The sequence below is a fragment of the Molossus molossus genome, unplaced genomic scaffold (assembly GCF_014108415.1).
Source record: "Molossus molossus isolate mMolMol1 unplaced genomic scaffold, mMolMol1.p scaffold_m16_p_19, whole genome shotgun sequence".
NCBI lineage: Eukaryota > Metazoa > Chordata > Mammalia > Chiroptera > Molossidae > Molossus > Molossus molossus.
The window spans coordinates 49,360,096-49,381,235 of NW_023425354.1; the positions used below are offsets into that span (position 1 = coordinate 49,360,096).

At 50.0% G+C, this 21,140-nt stretch overlaps 1 protein-coding gene across 1 annotated transcript in view; it reads right to left on the reverse strand.

Annotated features, from left to right (window-relative positions):
• Positions 1 to 17,047: 17,047 nt before the first annotated feature.
• Positions 17,048 to 21,140, reverse strand: part of PIK3R5 (phosphoinositide-3-kinase regulatory subunit 5) — a 68,932-nt gene continuing 64,839 nt past the window's right edge. The window contains exons 14-20 of the mRNA XM_036269758.1: positions 20,735 to 20,863; positions 20,471 to 20,564; positions 20,255 to 20,331; positions 19,113 to 19,206; positions 18,956 to 19,038; positions 18,309 to 18,421; positions 17,048 to 18,174 (exon numbers count right to left, since the gene is read on the reverse strand). Coding sequence (XP_036125651.1) covers positions 18,027 to 18,174; positions 18,309 to 18,421; positions 18,956 to 19,038; positions 19,113 to 19,206; positions 20,255 to 20,331; positions 20,471 to 20,564; positions 20,735 to 20,863 — 738 coding nt within the window. The 3' untranslated portion in view covers positions 17,048 to 18,026. The remainder of the gene's footprint in view (positions 18,175 to 18,308; positions 18,422 to 18,955; positions 19,039 to 19,112; positions 19,207 to 20,254; positions 20,332 to 20,470; positions 20,565 to 20,734; positions 20,864 to 21,140) is intronic.

Genomic DNA, 21,140 nt, shown 5'->3' on the forward strand with positions numbered 1-21,140 from the left:
TCTCAACCTGTGGGTTGCGACCCCTTTGGGGGTCGAACAACCCTTTCACAGGGGTCACCTAGGACATAACAGTAGCAAAATTACAGTTATAAAGTAGCAACAAAAATAATTTTATGGTTGGGGGTCACCGTAGCATGAGGAACCGTATTAAATGGTGGCGGCATTAGGAAGGCTGAGAACCACTGCGTAAGGTGATACTTCTGAAGGGTGAACCTGATGGGATTTTTAGAAAGGAATTTCAATTCACTTTACCTGCTTTGTTGCCCTAAATATTGGACAAGTGTCAATAAACTTATAGAAACATGTCATCAATATTATTAAACTTAATTCCAAAAGTTTTAGCAGAAGCTATGTATTGGGTGCCCCACTTCATAAGAGGCCCCTGGGTGCCCCAGCTCATTGTACCATCACCCGTAGTGTCAAACACAGAGGGAGTGAATGCCCAGGGCCTCGCCCCCTGGGTGCTGTCTCCAGAAGTCAATGACTGTGAATGTTCACCAGTTAGGGCCCCGTGGTGCCCTTGACCCATTCTAGGACTTGCTCCAAGCATCCTAGAATATGAGCAAGCTAGTCACCTCTCTGACGAAACACATTGGTGACAATATAACTATTGGTTATTAGAATTTCACTTCCCTGGACTCAGGGGACCCTGGGCGCTGGAAACCTGGTTACCTTGAGAATGTAGAACATGTCATGCTGCTATGATTGAGGAAACGGAAGGATTATACGTATATGGGACTTGTTAATGTTTTATGCGAAATGCATTATCACTTACCTTGAAAAAGGAAAGTTCTTTCTAGACCTAAAATTTGTAAATGCCAAATATTTGCTTTGCCCACGCTTCTATATTATTACAGAAATGGGATCTACTTTGTTATTTTAGTAGGCAGATGGCCATCTGAAAATTAAGAACTTTCTAGTTAAAAAGAAATAGCTGAAGCCTGGCTGGTGTGTCTCACTGGCTGAGCGTCGAACCATACACCAAGAGGTCACGGTTCGATTCCCAGTCAGGGCACGTGCCCAGGTTGTGGGCCCAATTCCCAGTGGGGAGCACACAGGAGGTGGCCAGTTGATGTTCTCTCTCATCGATGTTGCTATCTCTCTCTCCCTCTCCCTTCCTCTCTCTCTAAAATCAATAAAGAAAACATTTTTTAAAAAGTAGCTGAAAATGTTTTAATTTTAATATTTAATGATCTTTTATGTTGTTTTCAACCCTTTCTTGTCAAAGTATTTTTCTGAACATGTAGTATAAGCATTGTAAACTATTTTAATTATAATTGAGAAAATTATTAAATTTTATTCTTATTTATTTATTTATTTATTTATTTAATCCTCACCCAAGGACACTTTTGCATTTATCTTCAGATAGAGCGGGAGGGAGAGAGGGAGGAAGAGAGAGAGAGAAACATTAATGTGAGAGGGACACATCGAGTGCTTGCCACCCACACGACCCCAACTGGGGCCGGGGACAAAATGCAACCGAGGTACGTGCCCTTAGCCGCTAAGGCTTAGCAGAAACCGAACCTGGGTCTCTCTGGTCTGCGGGCCAACACTCCAACCACTGAGCCAAATCGGGCAGGGCTTAAATTTTATTTTTAATGATTCTTTTGGCTTTTCTACATTTCCTACTTTTGCAGTACTTTTGAGAGACCTTTATCTAGCATGTCATTTGCTGTTCGGTATTTTTAGAGGATCTCAGAAACGACCAGCATTTTAGTATTCCTGGTTCTCTAGTACAGTTCTCTCTAACAGTGTGTAGTGAGGAGCTCCTGGTAGGGGCGTGTTGGGTGGGAGGGTAGCGGTGGAGAGAACATGGTATTTACATGTTGTTAGTCCACTCCAGCCAAAGACCACCAGGGACACACCTGAAGGTAAACCAGTTGGTTTTATTACTCATTGTAGCGAGGGAGAATGTTGGGGAGCTGTCTCAATAAGAGGGTGTTAGAAACTTTCATGGGACAGGCTTTGGGTAGGTGGTTTGGGGGACAGTCTAAAGAAGCAGAAGGTTGCTGTTGGTTGGATGCTGTCAGAATGTGAGGGCAAGTTTATGATTGGGTAGCTCAATCAATCCTACCTCTAAGGGAGGGCTGACTACAACAAAGATAGAGTCACTGTTTTTATTTATTTATTTTATTTTTTTATCCTCACCCGAGGACATTTTTCCATTTTTTGTTCAGATAGAGCAGGAGGGAGAGAGAGGGAGAGAGAGAGAGAGAAACATCTATGTGAAGGGACACATCGAGTGGCTGCCACCCGCACAACCGACCAGGGCCAGGGACAAACTGCAACCGAGGTACGTGCCCTTAGCGGGAACCGAATCCGGGTCTCTCTGTACCGCAGGCCGATGCTCCAACCGCTGAGCCAAACCGGCCAGGGCAGAGTCACTGTTTTTAGACGGGGCACAGGCTACTTGGTATTTTGTGGATACACAGTACTTCGTTTTTGTCTGTGCTCAGATCAAATTCTGAAGTGGTCTTGTTTCGTCTCACACGAATATGGATTCAGAGGGACCCCACCTGAGGTTGCTGTTGTCGGGGATGGTTTATGTCCAGAGGGAGAGCCACATGGCCTGGCTGTGAGCTCCAAGCCGGCCTCCAGGTGGCAGACGCTGCTACTTTTTTTTCCCCCTTCTCAGTGTTCACATGAACTGCAGTAGCTATAACAATGTTGATTGCTTTTTCTTTAAATGAAAAGTGGGAGGCTATAGAATCAAAGAGATGTAATTTTATCATCACCAGTCCTGGAGGAGCCCAGATTTACTCACCCCAGTCTCTTTTCAAACCATCTCTGTTGATGGATTAAAAAAATAATTATATATAATTATATAAATATATATGTGTATATATATATGTGTGTGTGTATATATATATATATATATATATATATATATATATATAATTGTTAAGCCTCACCTGAGGATTTTTTTAAATTGATTTTCAGATAGAGTGGGAGAGAGAGAGAGAAACATTGATGTGAAAGAGACATATTGACTGATTGCCTCCCAAACCAGGGCCGGGGATTGAACCTGCAACCCAGGTATGTGCCCTTGATCAGGAATCAAACTCAAGACCCTTCAGTCCACAGGCTGATGCTCTAACCACTTAGCAAAACTGGCCAGGGCTGTGGTGAATATTTTAAAACCAAAGTTACATTTTTACCTTTGACCAAAAGAGTGTGAAATGCGGGTAGAATTCCTCATCTGTTGCTTAGCGTTTCAATGGAACATTAATACTCCACCCAAGGGAACAGAAAACTGCTTGTTTTTTGTACAGCCTTAAGCTAAGAATGATTTTTATATTTTTAAAGAATTGTAAAAGCAAAAACAAAACAGGCGAATATGTAAGAGATTTTCTATGTCCCTTTATAGAAAAAGTTTGCTGACTGCTTGCATTATTGGTCCAAGTATGATATTCCTACTTTTATTATGAAACATGGCCCTCCGAGTATTCATGTGAGTTTCTTTTTACAAACTTGACCTTTCCCCCTTCATGTTTAGAGTGGGTTGAATGTAGGATAATGCAGTGGCAGCCTAGCAGTTCTTGGTTCAAGTTGGGAGGGAGAGGTGGAGGGATGCCGCCCCCTTGTGGTGACACACCGTTCACCTTGCGACTTGAATCTATACTGAGGTTGGTCTATTTTTAGTTTTTTCTTTTTGGGGATGCTGAATATTTTGTGTCTCATGTTAAACAAGTTATTTTTAAGCAGTGTTCCGTCAATTTGACAAATTCAAGGTAGAGGAGATTTCCTCTGTGACCCCAGGCTATTTGAAACTAAAACGTACTCCCATCCTATAGTTTAACGTTTAGTCCAGTCTTTTTTTCTTTCTTTAACTACTTCACTCTTTCTTTAACTACTTTATTCAGGTATAATTTACATCCCATAATATCCACCCATTTTAAGTTTAATAATTGTTGGTAGATTTATTGAGTTGTGAAACTATCACCATGCTCTGGTTTTAGAACATTTCTCCTGCCCCAAGAAATTCCTTTATTCCTATTTGTAGTCATTCCCCACTCCCACCACTAGCCCGGGGCAGCTTTGGGGCTCTATAGATTAGCCTTTTCTGGACATTCCAAATAAATGGAATCATTCTTTTAACATCTGACGTCCTTCACTTAGCAAAGTGTGTCTGAGTTTCATCCACGTCCCAGCTTATCTCAGTATGTCGTTCCTCTTTCTTGTTGGGCAATATTCCGTCGTATGGCTACATCACATTTGTTTCTCCATTCGCCAGTTGATGGACCTTTAGATTGGTTCCACTTTGTGGCTATTATGAATAGCATTGCTACGAACACTTGCCTACACGTGTTTGTGTGGATCTATATCTCCATTTGGGAGTGGGGGTAAACACCGGAAGTGGGATGGCTGTATCATAGCGCAAAATGTGTTTAGCTCTTGAAGAAACTGCCGAACGGTTTTCCAAAGTGGCTGCACCATTTTACATTCCCACCAGCAATGTATAAGCTTCCTGTTTTTTCCACATCCACGTCATCACTTGATATTGTCTATTACAGCCATTTCAGTGGTTGTGTACACATTTAAAACCAAAATGAGGGATGTTTTCTTAAATTGATCTTAGACAGAAGAAGGGAGGAAATGAGAGAGAGAGAGAGAGAGAGAGAGAGAGAAAACATTGATCAGTTACCTCCCATGTATACCCTGACTAGGGATCAAACCCATGAACTTGATGTATCAGGATGATACTTCAACCAAATGAGCCACATTGGCCAGGGCTGTTTGACAATGTTTTTAATTCTACATGTACTTTTCAAAGTACTTAAGATATTTATAATTCTAACAATTAGAGAATCTCAAGCACTTGGATTTCTAATGTGACAGAAGAAGATGGGCAACTTTCTAGTGATCAGTAAATCCATGGGCTCTTATCCTCTAAATATAAGGTTATCTGGACCTTATATTTAGTTGATTGCAAACCTCACTTCCTTCCTTTTATTGCAGTTGCGTTATAGAATAGGATGGATTACAGATGTACCTTTTGTAAAAGCACGTGTCCACTCATATTTGAACATGTTTCTATGGAAGGGAAAAGCAAACAAATTATTTTCTCTTGACATCATAAGTGACTAAATTAATTTAGTCATGTCAGCACTCACTTTACATGAGCACATCACTGTCCTGGAAAAAATTAGGATGCTCTAATTAAGGAAGGAGGAGAAATGGAGGAAGGAGGAAGAAACGAATACAGCCTCCAGCACTGCATTATTGTGTTCTCGTTTTCTGTATGTGTGAGGACTCCTGCGAAGGGCAGCAGGCATGCACACAATCTGCTCAATAAATGTGGATAAAATCATGAAGAATTGATGTCTAACAGGTGGAGAAGAGAGTTGACAAAGAAATAAAATCCAATAGATATTTTTTGTTGTTGTTAATCCTCACTGGAGGACATTTTTCCATGGATATATTTTTTTAGAATGGAAAGGAGGGAAGGAAAGAGAGAGAAAAACATTGATGTGAGAGAGAGATAACGATTGGTTGCCTCCCACACAACCCTGACTGGGACCAGGGATGGAACCTGCAACCCAGATATATGACCGAGAAATCAAACCAATAACCCTTTGGTCCTCAGGCCGACGCTCTAACTGCTGAGTCAAACCGGCCAGGCCTCAGTAGATATTTTTAGTGCCCCAAGAATTATGCTTTTCATGTGCTTAAGATATTCTTTTGTCTGTATCTAAGGATTCAGAGTGAATGCTAGACAATCCTGCTTTGGGGTCATGCTGACCATGAGATTCAGTGGGTGTGAAAGTTAGGAGGTTCCTGCGGCAATCTGGGGCTTTTGGTGCCATGTAATAGTTACTCTAAAAGTCCCTGCACTTGGGTATGGAGGTGTGAGTTAGGGTTTGTGATAGGTTACTCAACTACCCTGTCTGCAACCACGCATCAGTGCTGAGATTTTCATAATATGTTTGAAACATATAGTTTCTTTTTAAAAAACTTTTAATTGATGTATTATAAAGGTACCAAAAAAAAAAAACAAAAACCTTTTTTTTTGTAAAAGACAGAAGTCTTTTATTTTATTTTATTTTATTTTAAAAAACAAACCTTTAATATCATAATTGAACAGCTCAATAAATTTTCACAAACTATGTAAACTTACCCTAGATTTAAAAAAACAAAAACGAAAATACATTATTGGAACCCAGCACCCCAAAAGTCCCTTCAGACTTCCTTCCTGTAAGGAACAATCAACCCTTCCCCCCAAAGTAACCACTGACTCCTTTTGTGTCTGTCTTCATTCAAACTACTGTTTGCAAGATTCACTTCTATTGTTGTATATTTTAAAGGCTCATTCTTCCCTATAAAGGTATCTCATGCACTTGTCGAAATAGACTGGAATATGTTTACACATTTTGCTGTTATGAGGATTTGGGTAGCTTACAGTTTGGGGAAATTAAGAATAGTGCTGCTAGGTACTTCTTGTAAATGTCTTCTGGGGAACATATGCGTGAATTTCTGTTGAATTTTTCTGTAGGAGAAATAACTGGGACATAGGGATGTTTATATTCAGAATTTTCTGAATGGAGTGCACATCTGAGGCTCACACCTACCGTGGGAGAGTTTGGAGCTCCCAGCTTCACCCACAACTGGTATTTTGTGGCTTCATTTTAATCATTCCGGAGGATGTGTGAAAAACACATAGAAAGTTTAGGTGTTTCTGCTTAGCTCGCAGATTCTGAGAGTTTGGAGGCAACAGGAGGGCAACCGGTTAACCTCAGTCATTGCTCGGGTTTTCCTTAGCATTTGATGGAAAACAAATAAGATGGAGGAGTTCTTTTAATGCTGTGATGGTATTCTCACCACACACCCTAGAAATCCTGGGAGATACACAGCTTAGGGACCGTGGCAGATGAACACTCATATTCCAGCTGGTTATTAGCCTGGTGTCCAACACCCTTTTTTAAACCCTTGCATAGCTGGATGAGAGTAGGACCAGCAACGGACGGAAAGTTCATCTGCATCCTCCTACTTCCCCCAGAGGACCAGCGGGCAGGGCAGAGGTGGGGGGAGGGCGGGGTGGGGAGCGTCCAACGCCCTGGTAAGACTGACTCTGAGATAGAAATGTTCTTCCCCCGGGGGCAGCCCTGCGCTCCGCAGCGGTGGAAGCGACTGCCTCACAATGGCAGACCCGCGGGAGGGCCGGCAGGAGGGGGGCCGCCTCCCGAGAGTGAGTGCCCGCCTCTCCCTCCCCCCACCCGCCTCCGGCCACCGATTTTCCGGGATTCTGAGCCTCCGAGTCTGAGCGGGGCCTGGCACTGCCGAGCCCGGGCCGCCCCTGCCCCATCCTTCTTGCCCAGGCGCCCCGCGCTCCAGAGGGCCGAGCCAGAGCAGCGCTTTCGCCCCTCTGCACCGCGCACCCCCCAGTGGCGCCCCCCAGTGGCGCGGCAGCCGGTGGGAAAGAGGCACCCCCTCTGCAGGCCGCCCCCGGGAGCTCTACGGCCTCGGCTGGAGGAGCTGTGCCTCGACGCCAAACCGTCTAGCCCCTGCCCAAGCCCTTCTTTTGGCTGCTGAAGCTGGGCCCGAGTGACAACGAGATCCAGCGGCTGTCCCCGGAGGGGGCCAAGTTCATGCAACTGGCGGAGACCTTTCTAGGAACACATGCCCGAGATGGCCGAGAGCATCAAGTTTTGCGAGGCCCTGGAGACTGCGCGCTAAGGCGGGAATCCCTTGTGCAGGCTCCCGAAGGCTCCGTTCAGCTTGGCCACCTGGCCCTGAATGACTGTCCTTGCAAGGGCTGCCCAGGCACCTGGGCAACTTCGCCAACGTGGTGACCCTGGAGCTCCGGTCGAACCTGCTCAGGCCCCTGCCTGCGTTCTTGACGTTTGGATCTGGGAGGCGATGATGTGGAAGCGCTGCCTGAAACCCTCGGGTGACAGCCTCGGGTCTCTGCCCAACCTGCGTGAGCTGCGGCTGGACCGGAACCAGCTGTGGACACTGCCTTGGAGCTCGGAGCCTGCGGGCCGGGTGTGCCTCGACGTGCTGGGGAACCGGCCGGAGAGCTGCCCGCGGAGCTGGGGGCTGGCGCTGCCCACCGACCTGCTGCTGTCCCAGAACCTGCTGCAGTGGCGGCGAGAGGCTGGGTCAGCAGAAGCAGCGGTCCACCCCGAAGGTGGACCAGAACCACCTGTGGAGGTGGCTCGGCCATCGAAGACTGCGAGAGCTGATCCGGCCCGCTCCCTGGGGAAGCTGACCAACACCAACGTGGACCGGAACCGCCTGGAGGTGCTGCCGCCCGGGATGGGGGCCGCGTGGCACGCAGTGTCCTCTCCCTGAGGGACAGCCGCCTCGCCCTCCTGCCTCCCGGAGCTCGCTCACGCTGCGGAGCTGCGGGTGCTGGACGTGGCTCGGCGCCCGCTGCGGAGCCTGCCTTCTCGCTCCCCACCTCTACCTCAAGTGTCATCAAATTCCCGAGGGCCCCCCGGGCAACGAGGACACCGAGGAAGCCGGGCGGGCAGCAGAGGGCCACGCTCACCCCGGCGAGCTCAGGTGGAAGAGCCTGGGAGCGAGGCCTGCAGGGCTCCCCCGGAGGTGTCCTCCGCGCCCCTTGGAAACAGCGCCCCGGTGCGGACGGCCAAAGCTGAGCGGTGCCCTGCGGGGTGACGGCGCCTGCAGAGCCCCAGCTGCAGCCCCTGTTCCCTGCCGAACGCAGGTCCTGGAGGCAGAGAAGCGTGTGCTGTGGAGGGCGGCCAGGGTGACACACAGGTGGTTCTCAGCAAGTCCCAGGATGGACAGAGCAAGCGTGGGCCCCTGAAGTGGCCACCGGAGCCTCCGCCCCCACGTCCCCTACCCTTGATTGCGCTCACCCTGCACCTCCGGGATGGCCTGTGCCTGAATTTCGCTGAGGAGCTGAGGTCCCTGGAACCGTGTCGCAGGCCCTTGCCAGAAGCCACGGGCCCCAAGGAGGTGACTCTGTTCAGGAGCTGCCTCCCAATGTGGCCAGGAGGCTGTGGCTGGGCCCGGTGCCCTCCTAGAGGGTAGAGTACCTCCTCTGGACTTGGGATAGGGGCCCCCCAGCTCCAACACCGCCCTTTTTCCAGTCTTTTAACTTGGGTGTTAGTATTTTAAAGAGATCCTTCAGGAGTTCTGGCCAGTGACTAACTGCAAGACTGTAACTTGTGGAGTTTGTACAACCAAAGACTATTTTGTGGCTTAAGGAGAATAAAATTGACTGTTTTACCTCCCCCCCCCCCAAAAAAAAGTTGCTGTCATTATCTTTTCTTAGTGTTGATCAAAATTTGATGATGTGGGAACATCGGGTATACACTGCTGGGAGGGGACCTTTTCTCCAGCAGCAATTTATCCTCTTTGTTTAAGAATTCTGTGGTTGCCAGTCAAGATAGACTCAGGAGACACATCCTCCTGGCGTGCATCGATGTCCTCTGCTCTTGCTCATAACTTCCCTTGCCTTGACCACTGTTTCCCCTCTGGTTTGCTGAAGTCAGCAGGCGAACAAAAGACCTGTGCAGACAGGACACTGCGCGACCTGACACTCATAGTGCTTTCTCTTCTGTAAATGCAGGTGGCCTCAAGAGACACACAACGACCAAAATTGTGCATTTTCTGGGTCAGTCACTTCCTGAGGAAAAAAAAAAATCCGGATGCTAAGAAGGTGAGTTTTTTTGCTGGCTTCACTCTAGAGAGCCAGCCCGGCTGCAGCTTTCTGACGGGAGTGAGCAGTAATGGTGCAGTGGAGAGATTGACGGCCTAGATAAAGACCTGTGGTCTTGCTTCTGAGCAGTTGTATTCCCTTTATTTATTTATTTAATTTTTTTTTTTCTTTATTGATTTTTAGAGAGAGGAAGGGAGAGAGAGAGAGATAGATAGAAACACTGATGAGACAGAACATCAATCGGCCGCCTCCTGCATGCCCCCCACTGGGGATCGGGCCCACAACCTGGGCATGAGCCCTGACTAGGAACCGAACCAGTGACCTCTTGGTGCATGGGTTGATGCTCAGTCACTGAGCCACACCATCCAGGCAGTTGTATTCCCTTTATATGGTACACGTTGCTGTCATGGGGTTTGGGGGAGTATGTCTATGTGAGTTGGTGTGGTGTGACTACCTGCACATGTGTGTGTGTCTTTCCCCTTACAGAGGAAAACTGCATAAAAATTCCATCACCATTGCTTTATGGGTAAAGGTGTGTACACCCTAACTGGGTGTACTGCAATGCTACTCTGACACGAGCCACCCAGAGTTACTATCACATCCCACAAGCTAGGGACAGTCCTTTATAAGACTGCCCTTTCTTCAGATATCAGCCACACCTTGGAGGCGCCTGGGCCTCCCACATTTTCAAAATATTGTCTATAAATTTGGGGGTTCCCAGGACACCTTACGTTTGACAGTTCACTGTAAATGACACAGCACTCAGGGAAGTTCTATACTTGTCATGACAGTTTTATTATGAAGGATGCACACAGGGTGAGGTCTGGGAGGGCTCGGGAGAGCATCCATGCCTCTCCCTGCAGAGTCAGGGCACCTCACCCTCCCAGCGCGTCAGTGTGCTCACCAACCAAACAATTCCACTTAGGCTCAACCTCCATGCTTTTCGTGGGGGTTTCATTCTGTAGGCATAAGTGATGAAAGCATTGGCCACATGATTGAAGTTAGTCTCTGTCTGCCCTCCCCTAGTCTGGTCTTTGACCTTGGTTCTCTTATGGCAACGTCATTATACCTGCCTGAGCATCTCCATTGGCTGTAGCATTTATATAACAGATAAAGTGATAGTACCAACATGAATATACCTAGTACTTAAGGAGTGAGTGTGGGTTACACAGAGTAGGTTTTTAGTTTGAATATATTTCCCAATATGTTTGACTATTGATACCGGTATCATCATTTTACCAACAATGCTGGTGTTAGACCATATTGCAATGATGGTAGATGTACTCTGAAAAGGAAAAGGAAAGAGGAACTGGCACATTCCTGGAGTGCCTTTTAGTCATCAATGGTTAGTCCAGTCCATCATCATATTGTATGATGAAAATGTCCCCTGGGCCAAGGCCACACAGGTGTGCAGCTTCCTTGGATGTTCAGGTTCCAAAAGAAGGAATGGTCTTGGGTATATAGGGCACCACCCCCGCAAGCATCTGGCATAATAGAGCTAAGAGCCTTCTGTGAAAAATATTGGATTTCTCTCATCGCATAACCCATGACTTCATTCCCTTCCCCTCAGCTATTATGTCCCCGTCTCTCCACTGGTACAGGACTAATGGGCGATTTCTACCACTAGGCCCTGTAGGTACATTGTTAACCCCATGTGTGCCATGGAGTGAAAACACAACCCACTCCATCAGGGCTTAGGAATTCTGACATAAAAGTGTAAAAGCATATTTACAGTTTCTTGCCTAGGAATCATGCCTGCTTCTGACCATTGTAGTTGCAGCCCAGTCCTAGAATTACTGCCTCAGGTAGGAAAAAGTTGTGATGTAGGGAAGAAAGAATCATATATAGTCATACCATCGCCTTTTCGTGATGGGAAGAATGCATCATTATGAGCCTCCTCTCTCCCCACCCCTCACCCCCAGAAAAGCAGAGGGATCTATCTAGGGGGGAACACACCTCAGCACTCCTGTGGCGAGTGTGAGCAAACACTCCTGAAGGCAGGTAAACAAGCCCAACATAGTTTATCTCCAGCTGTTTTAGACAATCAATGCTTTCGCCTGACCCAGTTATGTATCAAACCATTACTCTGAGTATGAGGGTGTGTCCCTTGGTCTAAGAAAATGTCCTTGGTGGTCTAAATTGGCTCAGGATCTGGTACATACAGTCCGGAGTCAGTGTCTAGTCCTGTCAGGACCCATGTCTAGCCCTCTGGGGCTCCAGGTTGGTCTAATGTCATTCACTTGCCAGTCTTCCCCTGGGGAACCCTCCTATAGCCATCTGCAGTCTCTGTCTCTCTTGTTGGCAGACAGGACACTTTTCTTGTTAATCTTCACCCTTTTCCATTGATTTTAGAAAGAGTGGAAGGAAGGGAAGGGGGGAGAGAGAGACTTTGATGTGAGAGGTCAGGGATCAAACCTGGAACCCAGGCATGTGCCCTTGACCAGGAGTCGAACCCTCAATCCTTCCGTCTGAAGGCCAACTCTCTAACCACTGAGCCAAACTGGCCAGGACAACAGAACACTTCTTACTGGCATTTTGTGCCTCAGGGGCTGCAAGGGGAACATGTCTAGATTGAGCCCATTCCTACTTTATGGCAGTGCATGGACCAAGGAGGCCACCTCAAGCAAACACACTGGTAGGCACACTCATCAATTTCAGTCACTACAGGGACCCGGAAGGGGTTCTTTTGATGGACACTGACGTGTGCTGCTTTGATGCATTCTTCAGACTTCCCTAGTGACTTCCACAGCGCCGTGTCCCATCGGAGACCCTGATAGGCCAATGTCCATGGGAAGGTCTGAGCACCCTAGAAGGAGCAGGTGACAGTGTGTGACCCAGCATGGCCTCAAGAGAAGTAGGAGGAATGGGTGAGCCCCTCTCTCTAATAACCTTCTTGCTCATGTTTGGGTTTCTAAAACTTGGGTAGTGGAGAGCATACATCGTCCCTCGCCACTTAGCGCTTCGACTTTCGCGGCCTCACTGGATCGCGGTTTTTCCAAATAATATAGAGCGAAGCCGCGAAAGTCGAAGCGCGAAGTGGCGAGGGTCGACTTAGAGTAAATAGAGAATCCTGCTTCGCGGAAATGTATTTATCGCGGTGGCGTGTGGAACTGATTAAGGGCGATCACCGAGGGCCGACTGTGTGACTCCGAGCGCGAGGATGCAGACTCTCCGGGTCAGTGACCACGATCGAGGTCGGACCCAGCGCCAGAGGGTTACTGCGAACAGCCAGGGCACCTGCCGCTTTGGAGATCGAGGAAGTGGGGTACGAAATCAGAAAAGAAATTGCGGGGGCTGCTTTGCTTTTTTTGTTTTGTTTCGTTTTTAACGACAGTGAGAGGTTTCGCCTCTATGGACTTGAAGTGTGCTGCGTTTGTAATCGTCGCTTTTTGTTTTGTTATTTGAGAGAATCCTTTCCAGAAGACCCGTCCTTGCGGCTCCGGCTTCTACCCAACATCCAAGCCCTTGGTTGTGTTTGGTTGGCATGTTTTGGGAATTGAGCATGAGGTTTGCTGGGTGGGGTTCTGTGCTGAGCTGTGATGGAGGGAATCGGACCCTTGAACCCGAGTGCGTGACCCTGTCCCGCCGCGCTCAGGTCCGGCAGCAGCGCCGGCAGGTTCAGTCCTCATGTTTCCTCCTGGCGTTGAGGCTGCTCCTGGGGCTGGTGACAGAGACTGTTTCCTCTCAGCGTCCTGCACAGGTCCCAGGTCTTGCTGCAGAAGCAGGTGGGAAGCATACCCTTGGGGCACATTCCTTTCCTCTGTTCCTCACCCAAATCCCAATCATGGGACAAGGAATTACACCTGCACTCGCTTCCATGAGAGAGGCCCGTGTCCAGCTGCCCCTCGAGACCCTGCATGGCCGGCAGGAGTTCTGAGGCCTCTGTGAAGGGCCCGCTTCACTTACTTGCTCTCTCCGTCCCACTGACCTGGTCTCCTGGGATTGACCAGGCCCAGGACAGGGCCAGGGGGTGTGGCTCCTCTCAGAACCCACTGCTGCTGCCACGCAGTACTCACTCTGCTCCCCACACCCCGATCATGCCCACCCTGTCACCTTGCCTCAAGCCTGCCCAGGACCCCCATCCCCAGGCCTTCCGAGTCTAGGCCAACCCTGGCAGGTACCATGTGTCTGTGCCCGCACCTGCTGTAGAATCCCATGGCCTCACTTACGGACTAAAACAATTTGAACAAGTTATTTTCTCTCTAGTTTCATGTTCTCTAAGTGGCTAAGGAACTTAGGGGGCTGTTGTGAGGACTAAGTATCTCCAAATAAGGAAGGTCACCACAGGCACAGGACAGTCACTTATTATGTGGAGTTGGCTGTCACTCTGTCCCACAGAGCCCAGCACAACCCCAGGCTCATGACAGGTTTGGGTTTGGATGGATCGGTTAATTGGCCGACTAATTGGTTAGGGAGGGCGTCTGTGTACCCACAATCATTCCCCAATGTTCCCATATTGAGAACAATGTGGTTGGTGGAGGGTGACAATGAGGAGAGAAACGAACTCCAGGCGGGAGAGAGGAGGAAGGAAGTAGTGAGGGAGACACAGGGGTGCCAGGCACAGTGTCTTGGAGATAGTGATACCCTCTTAGAGGAACGAGGTGACAGGCATTACTTCCTGCTCATACTTAGAATTTGAGGGCTGAAAAGGGGCCTGTAGATCTGAGACCCACTCTTTATCGTAGAGGTGAAGGGATCGAGGCCCCGGGGGGAGTGTAGGGATGAGCACAGGGCAGGTCGGCAGGTCAGGCTTTATTGACCCTGCCCGCAGCAGCAGGACTCCCAGTGCTCACCCGACTCTGCATTCTCCACTTCCGTTCCCATGGCCACCCCACATCGCTGCTGCCTTTGGACCTCAAAGACCAGACTTTGAAGAGTCCAACAGAGAGAACAATCTGTATGTAATTTATTTCCTCTTTCCTATGCTTTCTCTAACCCATTGACTTCTCTTTGGAACTCAATTCCAGCCCCTCTTTTTATGATTCTTATCCTGAATGACCTGGTCTCATCCAGGCACTTGAGGTCCTGGGATCTTTAATGTCTATAAAATCTTTCTGTAGCTCTCCTGTCGTACTTTCTTAGCATCCCGCTGGCTCCTGACCCCCATCTGCACCATTGAATCATGTTGAGCAACCCTAAGTGGCCCAGGCAGGGAGCTGGCCCTGTCCTGCCCCCAAAAGCCTGGCTCTGCCCTGGGCACCAACCCCCTAAACACACACACACACACACACACACACACACACACACACACACACATCTTCCTGCAGTGAGCGGCTCTGGACATGCACAATTGTTTTCTTCCCTCCAGCTGTCAAGAAATTCCCTAGGAGGTCCTGCAAGAGAGGGAGCAGAGGAAGCAGTCTGAGAGGGAGGGTGGGGGAAGAACTGGGAACTTGGTGTGCTTGGGTCAAAAGAGTAAGGCAAATAAGTGCACATATTCTCCATTGCTCCCTAGCTTATTTTTTCCATGGGGGCAGCATTTGAGTAAAAGCAACCGAACTGAGGCGAGCTCTGGGGTGGCCACTGGTGCACATGACCACGCAAGGAGGACAAGGGGGTAGTGAAAATCAGTGCAGGACAATGAAGGATGTCCCGAGCACATCTTAAGGTTGCTGGGCCAAAGCCTCCCATGGCTCCCTAATTTGGAGGGGAGAGCTAGGTTCCTGTGAGGCCACCCGGTGCACAACTTCAGGGTGCACAGTCCACACTGTATTCGTTGTGAAGAGTCCTCCAGGATGTATTTGGTATCTTGCCCTGCGGGACCCAGCTCTGCACTACTGGCTCCCTGAAGATCAACAAGGAGCATCTCCTAGCTGGAGGTTTAATGCAACTAGACCTTTATCACTGGGTGGATGAGACAGTGTGGAGTGGTCCTGGTCTTCCCCCTCCGCCCCCTGGGACAGGGTGAGGAGGATAGAAGTGCTCCGTGGCTCCTTCTTATTCAATCAAGCAGGGCAGCTCACCTGGCCCAGCTCTGCACCTCTGTGGGTGCTTAGTACTCCCAGCATCAAGGAAGGATCCAAACCCAGCTGAGCTGCCCAGTCCCTGGGGACCCCTCAGCCTCTGTGGAGTCCTGCAGAGGACCATGTATGTAAAAACCAAACCAAACACAAAAATATTGAAGGAAATTCAATGCAATGCTCATTTGGGATGTGGTAAGGGGGTAGGATTAAAAATTTCTTGTTTCTTTTCCAAATGTGTAAATAAATAAAACTAATATAATTGGTTTTATTACATTTTAAACAGCAGCGTCTTCTGCAACCATTTCACACTGAAATACATTAAGTCGTAAAACAGTTTTTTAATACCACAGAATAAGGATTTTTAAGCGGAAAGTTATGCTAAAATATACACTTGTTCCATGTTTTGTGGGGAAGGTTACTTACCTCCTACAGCAAGTTTTCTCGGCCATATCATAAGAATGGGTGTGACTGGGTGTTGAATTATGAGTCAGAAGTCACATTGAAGCCTAGAGTTTGACGTTACTGAAAAATCTTCCTTTAAAATAGAAGCCTCATGCACTGTTGGTGTGACTGCAAACTGGTGCAGCCACTATGGAAAACACAATGAAGGTTCCTCAAAAATTAAAAATAGAAGTACTTTATGACGCAGCAATTCCACTTCTGGGTATTTTTCTGCAGAAATCCAAAACACTAATTTGAAAAGATACACGCACTCCTATTTTCATTGCAGAGTATTTACAATAGCCACAATATGGAAGCAATCACTAGACAAGTAGGTAAAGAAGATGTGGTACATATACACGATGGAATATTACTTGGCCAAAAAAAAAAGTAATCTTATAATTTGCAACATGGATGGACCTAGAGGGTATTGTGTTAAGTGAAATAAGTCAGGCAGAAAAAGACAAATGCCATATAATTTCACATGTGGAATCTAAAGAACAAGTAAACTAACAAACAAAACAGAAAGAGACCCATCGATGCAGAGAACAAGCTGAAGGCTGCCAGATGAAGAGGGGTTGGGGCTGGATAGAAAAGGTGAAGGGATTAAAAAGTACAAAATGGTAGTTACAAAACAGCCATGGGTATAAAGTACAGCATAGAGAATATCATCAATAATATTGTAATAACTATGTATGGGGCCAGGTGGGCACTAGAATTATTGGAGGATCACTCTGTAAATTATATAATTGTCTAACCACTACACTGTACACCTGAAGCCAATATAAAATGATATTAAATGTCACCTGTAATTCAAAAAACAAACAAACAAAATTCTTCATTTAGAAAAGCATTGATTATGTATTTTCATCCAACCTACTGGTAAAATATATATATTCTTTTTTCAATATTACTCAGTGAATAGCCAGTCTCTTACATATACAATGACAAGAAATTGTTTAATGACTTTACAGACATCGAGAGATCATTAAGTAAATAGATTTATTTGCATACAGAGAAAAATTAAGTAATGTACATAGAGATTTAGTATAGGATTGATTTATATAACTCTAGGATTTTATATATATGTGTGTGTATAGACACACACATATATATGTATATGTTTATACATATATTTATATATATGGTTTTATGTCTCACGTGCATGGCCCAGGGAGGTAGGGGCGACAGGACACCGCTGCGCTGGAAATCACCGGTTCACAGGTGTGGTCCCTGAACCAGCAGCATCAGCTTCAGCTGGGAATTTGTTAGTAACTGGTACTGTTGCTGTGCACATGGGAAGGAAGAAACAGCATGTGTGCTGTGAGTTTTCCACCTTTACTTCGGGAGTGTTGTTCCAGGGAGTATGTGAGCACTAATTGGGGTGCACTTTATATCTAGCCACCCTTTTAGACATTCTTATTTGGGGGGTTGACTTTAAACACTATCAACATATTTTTTAACTTTAGTGTTTAAAAAAATTATACAAATAATTTATAAATACATTTTCATTGTAAAAATGTTCGAACACTATAAGGGTGTGGTGAAGGGAATGAAAAGTCTCATCACGTTTCTAGAGTAAAGGGGCCTGGACCCCAGACACAAAGGGTTTCCCAAGTCTTTGACAAAGGAAGGAGTGGGCTCGGCCGCAGGTCGGGAGGAGAGGCCAAAACCACACCCCAGAGCACCAGAGTCTCCGATCTTTCTTCTAGAAAGTCTACTTGCCTGTGTCAGTGTCTGGGGCCTTCAGAGGTCAGCTCTCCTTCCTACCTCGAGGACTCTGAGGGGCTGTGTGGCCACGCCCCTCTCTCCCTAGAACCCGAGGCTCCAGAAACACTGACACCCTGTCCCCTGCCCAGTGCAGGGCCACAGCAGGACTCGAACTCAGCGCAGGGCCATCTGGTTCTCCACAAGGAGCGAGACCCCCACAGCAGACGGTCCGGAGGCTCGGAAGAGGCTGCTTCGGGCTTTCTGTCCAGGCTGGAGCCGGCTCACTAGGGCAGAGCTCCGCTGAAAGTCATGATGGGCAGGCAGAGGAGGGAACAGAGGTCCGGCGCGGCCTGGGCCGGGGGGTAGGGTGACCTCTGCGGCTGCGAGCAAAGGCTCCTCTTCTCTGGCTTGTAGCAAGGTGAGACTTCACACCTGTGGGCAGGGCAGAAGGAAGGACAGGCCTCACATCCCTGCAGCAACTTCCAGGCCTGTGGGTAGGAATGTACAGAAACTGACCCTTCCCTCCACCCCACTCAGCTGAAGCAGAGCCAGGGGCCCCTTCCTACCTGACCACACTCTGCAGGATCTTCCTCTCATCCTGGTCCAGACACACTGCGAAGGGGCAGCCGCTGGAGCCGATAATCTGGACCTTGTCCACTTTGATCTGCGAGGTGCTAATCTGGAAGGAAGGCCCAGGTCAGCCCCAGAGCCCTGGCCGCGGAGACCCAGCCCCTGGCGGTTCCGCCCCTGGAATCGCCCGGCCAGCCCAGCTCCGGGGTGGGTGGCAGCGTGTCTGCCAGCTCTCTGAGGCCAAGGCCCGCTCAGGGGAGGGGTTCCAAGGACTCCATCAGCCCTGGCTCCTCTCCAGTCTCTGCCCTTTCCCGAGTCTGGAAGGAGCAAGTGCCCGCTGGGGAGGAGCTGCCCTGCCCCTGCCGACACTGAGCCTGCGTCCCAGCCCCCCCGCCTCGGACAGGGCAGAGCCCGTCCACAGGTCCGTGTCCTCTCACAGAGGCACCCCTCCTCCTAACGCCCGCAGCCCTCCACGTGTGCTCCCCAAACCTCTCCCCTCACCCTGCCTCTCCTCCCACCCACATGCCCCCCACAGCCTGGACACCCCCCCTCTCGCACACACACACGTGCCCACGCGCACAGGTGCCTGCACAGCCCAGTGCGCCTCCGGAGGGCACGGCTTCGAGGGGAGCGAAGCCCTTACCTGGTTAAAGCCCTTCTTGGATTTGGGGTGTTGCCTCTTCACCACTTCTGTCAGGTTCAGCGTCAGGGCCTCCACGCCGGAGTCTGAAGGGCAGGGGCGCTCAGGCCGGGCTCAGACCCTCCCCGCCACCACCCCGTGCCCTGCGCACCCCACCCACCGAGCTCCTCCTGCTTCCGGCAGGCCTTGTTGAGGTTGACGGAGGTGCAGACCTTCTCCATGTTACTCCAGCGACTCCGGCCACTGATGGCCCCCTGGGAAGGCAGCAGAGCCAGAGCCCCTCAGCGTGGAGGCCGGTGCCTGCTTCCTTCCCTGCAAGAGGAGGCCCCGGGTCCCCAGGGACGGAGCTGCCCGTCATCAGCACACCCAGGAAGTTCTCATTCACCCCGGTCTGCTGGCTTCTTCACTGAGAGCCCCTGACCCCTGCTTAGACCTTGGTGACCCCGGGGAGCGGCGTCATGTCTCTGGCTTGGTCCATGGGTCAGCCGTGTGACCAGGTCACAGGACTGCACCTCAAGGGGTGATCCTGATGCTCTCCTGCTGAGCCCAGCGTGAGGAAGAGAGGGGCCCACAGCCTGGAGTTCCTGGCAGAGCCACCCCGGAACCCCTCTTTCATTGGGGACCTCCATGTTGCCAAACCCCAGAGCGTTTCTCGATCCTTGGTCAGCTTACTTGACCTTATAGTCCGTCATCACTATCCCATCAGCCTTTTGTTATTGCCTTGTCGTCACTCACTCTGACAGTATCTTGGCCGCATCTTCTAAAAGAGCTAAAGGGCGGGCCTAGCCTCCCTGCTTCCTGTGTCCCCCTCACTCAGCCTGGAAGGAGTAGGTGCTAAGTGACAACCTTCTGAATGGTTTAAAGAAGGAAGAAGGAAATCAGGAGGGCTCCCCATGGGTGAGGTCAAGCCTCTAGCGGCCTGTACCCCAAGGGGTGACATGCTCAGAGACTCCTGCTCTCTGGTGCGCTCACGGGCACCCCCCTCCATTCCCACCTCCAAAATCTCTTCACCCCTTCACACCGATCTCACCACCCTGCACCCGGACAGGCACACCAGGCCTCAGCCGTGGCCGCTCCCTCGCTGTGCCTCTGGGAGCCCGAGCGGCGCCCGCTCTCCACCCCAGTCCTGCAGCCAGGCCCCGACGCTCATGGACGCTGCTGAGCACATCAGGTGGGGGGCGAACACGGGGGCGGCCTCCTGTGGCCTCCAGCTTAGAGACTGGGGCCCGAAACCTGAGTCTGGCTCCGGGCGAGGATGAGGAGCAGGTCCCAGAGGGGCGTGGGCCCCAGCACCGGTCTTACCTTGCTGTAAATAATCTGTAGTGTTAGAGGGACGGCCTCCCGGTCCCCATCAATGCCCAGCCTCTTGCTGCCAGGTCCTGTGCACATGCAGACAGACCCTTCGCTCAGTGCCACTTGCAGACCCCAGGGCTCCACCTCCCTGCCCCGCCCCACCTCGGGCACCCTGCCTCCCAGGGCCCCCCAGCCCCCTACCCCCTACAGGTCTCCATCGCTCACCCGAAGCCTTGATGGCTCGCGTGGCAGCAGAGTGACCCAGCTCCATGGAATGAAGGAAGATCTCCGTGGTCTTCTCCCCGGTGATGAAGGTCAGCTGGGAGGGCAAGACCAGGGCATCAGTGTGGGCCTCCTGTCGGGACCCACCAGGCTCCTCCGGCACAGGGCTGGGGCTGCCACGGGGTGGGGACAGGCCCAACAGGGCCCAGGCTGGGACCGGCCATGCTAGGGCCGGGGAGTCGGAGGGAAGGCGGCTTGGGCCCTTACCTCTGTCTGGTAGACCTGCAGCAGCACGGGCCGCGCCGCGAAGCGGCAGTAATAGAGCAGCATGTCGGCCAGGATGGGCAGCTGGGCGGGGGAGCCCTCCAGGGGCCAGGGGTCCGCCTTCAGGGATTGCTGGGCAGGGGCAGCCGAGCCAGACGGACAGTGGACAGGGAGAGAGAGGGAAGAGAGAAGAGGCAGAGGAGCAGACATACGCATGCAGAGAGGAGATGCGGGGCAGAGAGCCAGGGAGGGGTAGGGAGGCGAGAGCAGGAGGCAGCGTGGTCAGGGCCAGGCCCCAGCCCGGTCTCCATGCCTCTCCCTAACTCGGCACGCGGGTCTCCAGGAAGGCCCCCGGCAGACCCGGACAAGCTGAGCTGAGGTTGGGGGCTGAGCCTCGGGTCCCCTGGAT